At 30.1% G+C, this 12455-nt stretch overlaps 2 protein-coding genes across 2 annotated transcripts; both read left to right on the forward strand.

The window, feature by feature from the left end:
- The first annotated feature begins 221 nt into the window (after positions 1-221).
- LOC128386915 (uncharacterized) lies at positions 222-2678 on the forward strand. The gene is made up of 2 exons (XM_053346030.1): positions 222-363; positions 448-2678. Exon 2 carries the CDS (start codon positions 454-456, stop codon positions 2584-2586), a length of 2133 nt encoding a protein of 710 aa, XP_053202005.1. The 5' UTR covers positions 222-363; positions 448-453; the 3' UTR covers positions 2587-2678.
- A 4320-nt stretch (positions 2679-6998) lies between these two features.
- Positions 6999-8016, forward strand: LOC128387263 (uncharacterized). Its single transcript, XM_053346450.1, has 2 exons — positions 6999-7145; positions 7221-8016. Exons 1-2 carry the CDS (start codon positions 7112-7114, stop codon positions 7892-7894), a joined length of 708 nt encoding a protein of 235 aa, XP_053202425.1. The 5' UTR covers positions 6999-7111; the 3' UTR covers positions 7895-8016.
- Positions 8017-12455: the final 4439 nt, after the last annotated feature.

Below are 12455 nucleotides of genomic sequence, written 5' to 3' on the forward strand. Positions count from 1 at the left end.
CAATCAAAGAGATTGAATTGAGTGAAAAAGATGAAATTGAAATATTAAGAGAGATAATCGAAGAGTATGAATATACTTTGATTCTTTATGGACCAATTGATTAATTTTTTAATTTTTTTCTTTTTAAATATTAAAATTTCAAATCTAACTAACAATTCAAGTTTACCGCGTTAACATCATTTTGTTTGTTTACATTTTTGAGATGATTAAAAGTCAGCAGCTTCATTCAATGGAAAGTTATCATTGATTAGTTAATTGCAAATACTCCTTACTTTTTGGTTTATTGTTTCAATTATTTTCATCATTTTCGTACTTGTGCTTTTCTAATCCAAGTTGATCGCTTAAAGAGTAATTTGAGCCTTGGTGAGTTGTTGATGAAATAACTGATTGGATTTTGATCTCTATTATTTTCGTTTTTTTTCTTGATAATCGACTCAATTTGATTAGAGACCAATGGATTGTCCATTTCAAATACCTGAATCACTTTCTAAAGTGAATGATTATCAAAATCTTCTTACACAACTCCAAAATGCAATCGAAAATATTGAATCTTATCGTGATAAATTGTTGGATAAAAGTAAAGAATTAACAATATCTTTGGATCATTTGGCTTTTGATGGAAGTTCGATTGTTATTACAAGGGAAATTGATGTTATCAAAGGAAAAGTTACAATTGTGGACAAAACTTTATCTTCATTATCTGTTTTGCAAAAGTATTCGGAAGAAGCATCAGATCTTCATGAATCTATGCTTCAACGTCCAAACTATCTAATGCTCAATTCAAAATTCTTTAGATTAAGTGTTTTAGGTTTTGAATTTTATACATTCATAGAGATGATTATATCTTTCATTAAGCGATCGGTGCAACCAAGTGCAATCTCAATGAACTCTTTGGATTCGGGTCACAAATCTCCTTATGATTTCTCATCGATTATTGACAAACTGTTGAAGTCTTTGGAAAACAATTCAAATCCTGATTCACAAATCCAAGTAGAATCATTACTTAAACTTGCTCAAAGTGAATTACAATTTATCAGGCAATCAAAAGATATGAATGAAGGACAATTAACACTAATCAAAATCTATTGTGATAAACTTAATCTTCTGGATGATGAATTATCATCAATTGACAAGGAAACGGAAAACAAACCAAAGCAAAAAGCAAAGAAATTACGAGATATCGTTAATGGAACTCGATTAATTATCAAAGAAACGTTCGAATTGATTGTTGCTCTAAAAACAGTCGAATGGATTAACGAAAGTGACGAAATATTTGTCGTAATTAACGAGAAAGGAGCTGATTCTTTTGATGATGTTATCGATTACATGGAGAAAATTAAAAAACATTGGATTGAGAGAAAGACAGTTAATGAAACGAGTAAAGTCTGTAGACTTGCAGCATTAAGGAGATTCAATGTTTACATCAAACAAATGAAGAAATTGTCAATACTTAAATCTGAATTGGAATCAGATTGGATCATTTTAGGAATAAAAAATATTATAACAAATTTCAATCGGATTGAGAGATCTTCATCGAGAATTGTCAACAATGCTTATTATCTCACCTACAAAGGACTACCGAAACCCCCTGTTGATGTTCCTGTTGGATTCATAAGAGATGATATAATTTACAAAGACCTGGATGAGAACTCTCATCAACATCTTATAATCGTTTTAATATATCTTATTAGATATCTTGATTATCTCAATTCATTGACTTGGAACAAATTTCAGGACAGAAAACCTCGAAGAGTGTGTGATAATTTCGTTGATATGATTTATGTCTTTAAAGCATTAGTCGACTCAGACTTGGATGACAGTGAATTAAAATCGATATCCTTTGACTTGGCCGATCGTCTATGTTTGGCCAAGATCAAAATATCGAATGATCGAGATGCATTAGAATATCGACTTTTTCGTTACAAGCCAAGAAAACCATTTAAATTTGTAGAATTACAGAAAATCTTTAATCGTAATCATCCCAGTAAACGTTATCCTGTTATGAAGTATATCGAGAACAATTTAGACGAGATAATCAATGGATTCAATCGTAAAGTCACTAATCGTGGGCAAATGATGATCATGAAAAGTGCCATGGAAATGATGAAAAGATCATTAAAAACTTTAAAACTTATGCGAACTGATTTTAATCTCGATCCTCAAGAAAAGTATCTTGGTAATTATCTAGTTAATCAGTCTGCTAATGAGTTTTGTTATGTTGCCGAAACTCTTGGCACTTTGTTGGACAATTTTCGACCCAACAGACGAACTCCTTTTAGCTTTAATGCCGATGGAAAATTCACCCAACAAATAAACGAGATTGGACTTGGAATGAAAAAAGATTTCGAGATGGAGATTAACTCACAAATAGAGAAATTAAAAGCTACGATCAAAGAAAATGAAGAGAATTTAGAATCGACAAAAGAGGAAAAGATACAATTACGATACTTAACATCGATAGTCAAACGAAGTATATTGATTCCAATCAAAGAGATTGAATTGAGTGAAAAAGACGAAATTGAAATATTAAGAGAGATAATCGAAGAATATGAATACACTTTGATTCTTTATGGACCAATTGATTAATTTTTAATTGTTTCTTATTTCTTTGTTTCATTAATTCTATTGTTTTGTTATTCCATTGTAATATTTAAAATTAAATTTCGATCCTTGTATTATACCAATGTTTCAACTCTATGAATTATCTATTGTTTGTACATGTATTTTCTCAGCATCATTATTTTAGTTGATTGTGTTATAAATTGTTAGTCTATCAGGTGATTTAATCATTTAATGAGTTTGAGTTCATTAAATTTTTCATTGATATCAATCTGTTTAGAAGAACTGAATGACTTTCACCTAAAAATTACTTCACATGAGAGCCATTGAATCTTTAAGGGATCAAATTGAATAGAGTATCGCACGAGAGGCAATCGCTACAATTTATTTAATTTCTGGCTCACCACTTTCATTTCACTGATAGAGAATTTAGTAATTTAGAATTTAGAATTTAAAGAGATTAGAAGTTAGCTATTATTTTCAAAGACTTTCTCTTGGCAATGAGAATCAGTTAATAACAGAAAAATATGAATAGTTGATCATTCAAATTAACCGCGTTAACTTGAATTCTCTTACAATGTTATCAATTTGTTTGTTTGGTTAAATTTTGACATTTAAACTGATGAAATGCTTTGATCTTTGTTAATTTTAAAGAGTAAAGAGTTACTACTCTTTGGTTGATTTATTCCAAGTCAGTTTTCAGTTTTATAATCTTTTTAATTAACGTCAAATCGCAACGACTTTAACTGTGTTTTAATTGTGCGAATTAATCTATTATTTAATTACCAAAGCCCAATGGATAATCCGTTTAACGTCCCAACGACTTTTTTTGCTTGGACTAGTTTTTCAAATCTTCCTAATTTATTTATAGTTATCAACGATGTTAAATGTTATCGTGATAAATTATTTGCGGAAAGTGAAGTGAATAGAAAATCATTGGATGAGCTTGATTCTAAGGATCGGATTTTTATTCAACGGAAGGTTGATGTTTCCATGAAAAAGATTGAAATAATTGATGAGGCTTTGATTTCATTGAATGTGCTACGAAAATATATCGAAGAAGCTTCGGAACTTTATGATCTATTAATGCAATGTCCCAACTATCGTCTGATTGGCTCGGAACACATTAGATTTTATTTTCATGGAATTAGTCTTACTAAATTTATCAACATGTTGCTGTCTTTTACTGAGCGATTTATAAGATTTTGTGAAGCTCAATTGGACTCTTTGGATTCAGGTCACAAATCTCCTTATGATTTCTCATCGATAATTAATAAACTGTTGAAATCTTTGGAAAACAATTCAAATCCTGATTCTCAAATCCAAGTAGAATCATTACTTAAACTTGCTAAAGGTGAATTACAATTAATCAGGCAATCAAAAGATATGAATGAAGGACAATTAACACTAATCAAAATCTATTGTGATAAACTTAATCTTCTCTATGATGAGTTATCATCGGTTGACAAGGAAATGGAAAACAAAGCAAAGCAAAAAGCAAAGAAATTACGAGATATCGTTAATGGAACTCGATTAATTATCAAAGAAACGTTTGAATTGATTATTGCTCTAAAAACAGTCGAATGGATTAACGAAAGTGACGAAATATTTGTAACAATTAACGAGAAAGGAGTTGATTCTTTCGGTGATGTTATCGATTACATGGAAGCGAGTAAAAAGAACTGGATTGAGTTTAAAACGGTCAATGAAACAGACAAAGTTTGTAGACTTGCGACTTTGAGAAGATACAATATTTACATTAAACAAATGAAGAAATTATCATCAATGAAATCAGAACTCGGGTCTGAGTGTATACTTTTAGGAATCAAAAATATCACCAAAAATTTCGTTCAAACTCGCAAATCCTCATCAAACATTTCAAACACCGCTTATTATTTAACTCATAAACTTTTACCTGCCCCACCTGTTGATGTACCTGTTGGATTTATAAGAGATGATATCATTTATGAAGAATTGAACTCAAGTCCTAAGCATCACCTTCCTATTATATTAATTCATCTTATTAAGTTTATTCATTCCCTGAATTTATTAACTTGGAACAAATTTCAAGACAGAAAACCTCGAAAAGTATGTGATAATTTTATCTACATGATCGATGTCATTGAAGCTTTGATTTCTTCAAATTTTAATGATGATGAGCTGAATTTGATATCTTTAGACTTGGCTGATCGTTTATGTTTGGCCAAGATGAAAATTATAAATGATCGGGATGCATTAGAATATCGACTTTTCCGTTACAAACCGAGAAAACCTTATAAATTTGTGGAATTACAGAAAATATTGAACCGTAATCATCACAATAAACGTTACCATGTGATGGATTATATTGAGAATAATTTAGACGAGATGATCAATGGATTCAATCGCAAGGTCACTAATCGAGGACAAATGATGATCATGAAAAGTGGCATGGAAATGATGAAAAGATCATTAAGAACTTTACAACTTATACGCTACAATGCTTATGATAAAGATCAAAAGTATCTGGGAGATTTTTTGATTACTCAAGCATCAAATGAGTTTTGCTATGTTGTTGAAACTCTTGACACTTTGTTGGACAATTTTCGACCCAATAGACGAACTCCTTTTAGCTTTAGCGCCGATGAAAAATTCACCCAACAAATAAACGAGATTGGACTTGGAATGAAAAAAGATTTCGAGATGGAGATTAACTCACAAATAGAGAAATTAAAAGTTACGATCAAAGAAAACGAAGAGAATTTAGAATCGACAAAAGAGGAAAAGATACAATTACGATACTTAGCATCGATAGTCAAACGGAGTAAATTGATTCCAATCAAAGAGATTGAATTGAGTGAAAAAGATGAAATTGAAATATTAAGAGAGATAATCGAAGAGTATGAATACACTTTGATTCTTTATGGACCAATTGGTTAGATCAATTCTTCTACCAATATCGCAAACAAATTATGTAATCATAACCACCGCGATTCCAAGTGAATACACTTCGATTCTTTATGGACCAATTAAATAGTTTTCAATGAACTTTCAACCAAAATGCCATTTACCGTTTACAATTATTATTAAATTTGATTATAATTATGGTGCGAAAATTTCATCTTGATTGAAAACATTTTTCAAATAATATTTATTTTCTTTGAAATTTTCTCGTTTGTTAAACACTGAACAAGATTTACGTTATCCCACTGTATTATAATAATAATACTACTCATTCATATCCAGTTCGTTTAAGATCTTTTCGGGTGTTCGACTCGTAGTCAATGGACTTCCCTATTTTAGATGAGTCGAAGCCGATAAAAGATAAATAAATTAGGCGATACAATTAAATAAACTGATGGATTAAGAAAATAATAGCTATCTACACATGATAAATAAATTATAATAGATGAAAGTATTATTATCGATATCGAAGTTCGAAGTCTTTCTGCAGAAAGACTTAGTATTAATATTATTTATTTAAAATCCCGGAACTTTTATAGGTAATCGACCATCGAGTTCTGTTATAAGAGTCTTATTTTGAAACTCTCAACATTTACAGTGTTTCCTGATTGAAGAAACCAAACTTCCAAGTGAGAGAACCTTTTTTTCATAACAACGAACCAATCACCAAAAGAAGAAACCAAATTTTCAAATGAAGAAACCAAATTTATTTCACTTTTCTTCTAATTACAATTAATTATCAATTTCTTCTTTGCGTAGACAACGAGGAAGATAATCTAGCATATGATCATAATAAGCTTTACAATCATCACTTGTGATGACATCAGATGCATCTCTGATTGCCTCGAAAACAGCATCAATAGTTGCTGGTCTTTGTCTTTTAATATAAAATTTCAATTGATTGAACATATTTTCAATCGGATTAAGGAATGGGCTGTATGGCGGTAGGTAGAGTAGCGAGTGTCCACTAGACTCAACTAAATTTTTCACATCTTCAGCTCTATGGAATCTAACATTATCCATGATGAAAGTACAATTGAATTTCTGTTCAACATCTAAATGATGTATTAATTGTTTGAGATAATCGATGAATTCAGACGTATTGTAACTAATTGATTGAGCCTGATAAAAGTAGAGACCATCTATTGACATTGCTGCACACACAGAATAGTTTCGACCTTTAAATTATCAATAATTTTAAAGTGTTTTAATTTTCTGGTTCCCGTTAATTTGATAAGATCTCGTAAAACAATAGAGTATTTCAAAGGAAAATTTATTTACGATCATGCTTAAAGAGTTCTGCTTCTGAATCAGTTTTTGCAGGATGAAACAATGAACAAATAGAGATAAAGTTTACTTCGATAAGTGAAATTTTGATTGTTCATTATTAATTAATTATCATTTATTCTTTTACTATGACTTGCACACCTTACTACACAATTGTATCACTATTACTATCTTGATTAATATTTGTCTCGATAATTTAAATCATTGTTCTTGATACAAATAATATAATAATAATAGTATATAAAGAAATTTTCAATTATTATTAATTCATCATTATTAGTATTTACATGTGAATTGTATTCCTCACAAGTTTCAAGTCAAAATGGTGAATTCAATCATTAAACTTGTTGTTCTAAGTAAGTATTGAATTTTATGTCTTAATAATAATTGATTCTTCTTTGACAATTTACTGATTTTTTTTGTCTTTCTAGTGATTTTCAGTCAATCGGCTGTATCATCCTTACGTGAAGAAGATTTCAGGAGAAGTTTGTCTGCCGATAATTCAAAATCCTTTTTGTACAATCTTCTAAATGCTCAGATAAAACACCGAGTTGATTTTCTGGCCGGACTAAGTCAGCAATACAACTTCACTGAGGCAGAGATTTCATTCATAAACTCAACGATTGGATCGATAGAGTTGTTGGACAATTTGATGTCTAAGATACATTCATCATTACAACCTGACTACAGGTACAAAAATTACGAAAATTTATCCGTAAAATATGGCCAAATAGTTGAACGATTTAACCAAGAGTTCATGTCAAACCATCTAAGTATTGTAGAAATGGATTATCTCAACCCAATCATATTATATTCAAAACTTAATACATTGAATAACAATGGGACTGAAATCATTGAATCAATTAAAGAAAATGCCTTACGTTTAATTGATGTCTATTCTTATGATGTCAGTCTCATGTCTAAACACGATTCTTCTGAAAACTACCAAGCTAAACTAACTAGATTTTGTTTGGAAAATTTGAGTTCTCTTCGCAATGAAATCGAAAGTCTCAACCAGTTCTCCGACCATTTATCGATAATGACTTTCAAAACACTACTAACACGATTCGATTTGATTCTTCGAATTGCTGCCGGTGGGCCTTAATACCGTGGAAATTGTATGGACACGATTCTAGATTAATGGTGAAATTTTGAGTAAAAATCGCAAAACAAATTCTCTGTAACCATTTAAAATTATTAATAAATTTGATTCGAGCAGAAAATTTACATTTACATTAAAGCGAAATCATTTTTTAATTAAAATTTTATTCCTTAAGATTTTCGTGCTTTTGATCAACAGAAAACAAGGTAGATATTATTGTCTCAAAAAAAAGTCTCTAAAAATATTGACTCTCAGCTGAGAGTAAGAGAATTATATTTAATTGTTGCAAAGAAACATATTGACTCTCAGTGTATTAATATAATAATAATGTTCTCGATGTTCCGAATGTTCACATGATGCTAACTCATGAGATCGAAAGGAAGATTCCAGAATTTATTTTGATGATTCGAAGCCGATTCTCAGAAATGCTATGACAAAGTTTTCAATTTCAATCATTAAATCAATTAATTCTTCGAAATAAGAGCGAGATAAATTATCAATCTATTGAGATAAATAAAATAGATGCAATTAAATCAACTGATGGATTCAGAAAATAACAGCTATTTACACATGCTACAAATCAGTATTATTATCGATATCGAAAGTTACGACTTTCAACACGTTACTAAAATGATAAAGTTTTCGCACGAAACAATTTGGGAAATTATTATCAATTCTTGGGAATGGAAACAATTAGAAATGAAGACGAAGGAAATGAAAATGATTAAAAGATCATTGAGCACATCGAAAATTGTTGAATCTAAACAACTACTAGTCTCTGCTTCTCAAGAATAGTATTCTGGAGATTTGTGGCTCAATCAATCGTATGAATTTTGATATGCTTTTGAAACTATTGGCACTTTGCTGGACAATTTCGACCCAATAGACGAACTCCTTTAAGCTTAAATCAAGGAGTACTTTTATTACCAATGTATCACCACATCAAGCACCAATTAAGACATCATAATAATCATTGAGTTAAAACAGATCGTTTATGAAACAATAAAAGGACAACATGTATTTCAGGGTGTTTTCAACCTGAGCTTCAATTAGATGTTTTTTAATTTTCTTATAAAACGTAAAAAGCAATTGATACACGATTTTAGAATATTATAATACATTTTTGCATGAAATGTAGTAATTTGGTGACTCTTTTCATCACAAATTTTGGTCAAAATCAAGAATTTCGAAATCTTAATCAATTTCCTATCTTTTCATTTTTATTTTTTCTCAATTTTCAAAAGAACCGCTTCTATTTGATGGATGATGCAATGTTTTTGTTTTGGTTGATTTCATGATTATTTGCAATACAAATTGTTGACAGATTGTTGATTTCAACAAAAGCCTTTTATTATTGGTTTGGTGAGGAATTAATCATCAACAAGTCTACTTTTCTATCCACTTTGATTAATTTTGTTTTAAAATATTTTTTCTATTGTGATTAACCTGCGATGGATAATCAAACCAAAATACCAACAGAGTTTTTCGGTACAAATGATTACAAGTGTATTTGTGAGCTGTTTCAAGATTTAATCAATCAAATTGAATCTTATCGGGATGAATTATTGGAGAAAAGTGAAGACGTTACTTGTTTATCTTTGGATCAACTGAATTTGCATGGAAATTCAATTGTTATTGGAAGGGGAAATGATGTTACAAGAAGAAAGATTGAAATTGTGAATGAAACCCTATCCTCATTGTCCGTTATTCGGACATATTTGGAAGAAGCGGTCAACTTAATTGAATCGACTTCTTTTTTCTTTTCGTTTAACGATAAAGTGAGATACGTTGGTTTTGGTAGTTTATGTTTATCTACCGGAGAAATAATTGATAAATTTAAATGTTTTATCGATCGAAAGCTAAGAGAATGTGTAACCCAATTGGATTCGCTGGATTCTGGTTACAAATCTCCTTATGATTTCTCATCGATTATTGACAAACTGTTGAAATCTTTGGAAAACAATTCAAATCCTGATTCTCAAATCCAAGTGGAATCATTACTTAAACTTGCTAAAAGTGAATTACAATTTATCAGGCAATCAAAAGATATGAATGAAGGACAATTAACACTAATCAAAATCTATTGTGATAAACTTAATCTTCTCTATGATGAGTTATCATCGGTTGACAAGGAAACGGAAAACAAACCAAAGCAAAAAGCAAAGAAATTACGAGATATCGTAAATGGAACTCGATTAATTATCAAAGAAACGTTTGAATTGATTGTTGCTCTAAAAACAGTCGAATGGATTAACGAAAGTGACGAAATATTTGTCGTAATTAACGAGAAAGGAGCTGATTCTTTTGATGATGTTATCGATTACATGGAGAAAATTAAAAAACATTGGATTGAGAAAGAGATAATTAATGAAACGAGTAAAGTCTGTAGACTTGCAGCATTAAGGAGATTCAATGTTTACATCAAACAAATGAAGAAATTGTCAATACTTAAATCTGAATTGGAATCAGATTGGATCATTTTAGGAATAAAAAATATTATAACGAATTTCAATCGGATTGAAAGATCTTCATCGAGAATCGCCAATAATGCTTATTATCTCACCTACAAAGGACTACCGAAACCTCCCATTAAGGTTCCTGATGGATTCATAAGAGATGATATAATTTACAATGAATTGAATTCGGACTCTCATCAACATCTTTTAATTTTTTAATGCATCTTATTAAGTATCTTGATTATCTTAAATCATTGACTTGGAACAAATTTCAAGACAGAAAACCGCGAAAAGTATGTGATTATTTCGTTGATTTGATTTATGCCTTCAGAGCGCTAGTCGAATCAGACTTGGACGACAATGAATTAAAATCGGTATCCTTTGACTTGGCCGATCGTCTATGTTTTTCCAAGATCAAAATTGCAAATGATCGAGATGCATTAGAATATCGACTTTTCCGTTACAAGCCAAAAAAACCTCATAAATTTCCCGAATTGCAGAAAATATTGAACCGTAATCATCACAGTAACCGTTTTCGTGTAATGGATTATATCGAGAATAATTTAGACGAGATGATCAATGGATTCAATCGTAAAGTCACTAATCGTGGGCAAATGATGATCATGAAAAGTGGCATGGAAATGATGAAAAGATCATTAAGAACTTTACAACTTATGCGATCTGAAGCTTATTGGAACGAGGGACAGTATCTTGGTGATTATCTGGTTAATCAATCTGCGAATGAGTTTTGCTATGTTGTTGAAACTCTTGACACTTTGTTGGACAATTTTCGACCCAACAGACGAACTCCTTTTAGCTTTAATGCCGATGGAAAATTCACCCAACAAATAAACGAGATTGGACTTGGAATGAAAAAAGATTTCGAGATGGAGATTAACTCACAAATAGAGAAATTAAAAGTTACAATCAAAGAAAACGAAGAGAATTTAGAATCGACAAAAGAGGAAAAGATACAATTACGATACTTAACATCGATAGTCAAACGAAGTATATTGATTCCAATCAAAGAGATTGAATTGAGTGAAAAAGACGAAATTGAAATATTAAGAGAGATAATCGAAGAATATGAATACACTTTGATTCTTTATGGACCAATTGATTAGATCAATTCTTCTTCCAATATCGCAAACAAATTATGTAATCATAACCACCGCCATTCCAATTGAATAAACAATTAAAAGGATAATATTTTACAATTGCCATAAGTAAATCACTGATATTTTGTTATTTACTTAATCTATTAAGTGATTAAATTTACAATCCTGTTATTATGTATTAATAGTTAAATCAGTTTAAATGGAACTAATCTTGTTTTGCTAATTGTTTTCCGTATCAAAGAATTGATAAAGTTAATCATCTAACTGATAGAGAATTTCTTAGAAATTAGCTATTGTTTTCCAAGACTTTCTCATTTCAATGAGAATCAGTTAACGGAAAAAATAATAATAAGTTGGACCAAGCAGAGTTGGGGGAATTTATTTTTGATTTTTGACTTTTGATTAGATTAATTGTTCGATTTTCTCTATCGATGATGATATTTAAATTAATAATGAACTATCAGAAATTATGCCCAGTCCGAAGAATGTGATAAGTTTTATAATCTTTAAAAAGATTCTTTCAGAACGAAGTAAATTGATTCCAATCAAAGAGATTGAATTGAGTGAAAAAGATGAAATTGAAATTTTAAGAGAGATAATTGAAGAATATGAATACACTTTGATTCTTTATGGACCAATTGATTAGATCAATTCTTCTTCCAATATCGCAAACAAATTATGTAATCATAACCACCGCCATTCCAAGTGAATAAACAATTAAAAGGATAATATTTTACAATTGCCATAAGTAAATCACTGATATTTTGTTATTTACTTAATCTATTAAGTGATTAAATTTACAATGACCATCTTATCATCTTTATGAATTGATTGTTAAGCGAAATTATCTGAGCAAATTATTCTGAGGAAACCTTCTCAATAATGGAAAGTTATAATTTCAGTATTGTTTCACTGAGAATATGTTCAGACTACTCAAACTATTACATGTACCAGTTTAATTTTAAATTAGAAATTTACTCTTGTGTTACT

Source organism: Panonychus citri, unplaced genomic scaffold (assembly GCF_014898815.1).
Source record: "Panonychus citri isolate SS breed McGregor unplaced genomic scaffold, ASM1489881v1 Contig00077, whole genome shotgun sequence".
Lineage (NCBI taxonomy): Eukaryota > Metazoa > Arthropoda > Arachnida > Trombidiformes > Tetranychidae > Panonychus > Panonychus citri.

What these genes read in the sequence shown, in the direction of transcription:
- LOC128386915 (XM_053346030.1), top strand. Translation starts at nt 454, where the DNA reads ATGGATTGTCCATTTCAAATACCTGAATCACTTTCTAAAGTGAATGAT.
- LOC128387263 (XM_053346450.1), top strand. Translation starts at nt 7,112, where the DNA reads ATGGTGAATTCAATCATTAAACTTGTTGTTCTAA. An exon ending in CATTAAACTTGTTGTTCTAA is followed by an intron (nt 7,146 to 7,220) that starts GTAAGTATTGAA and finishes TTGTCTTTCTAG; the next exon opens with TGATTTTCAGTCAATCGGCT.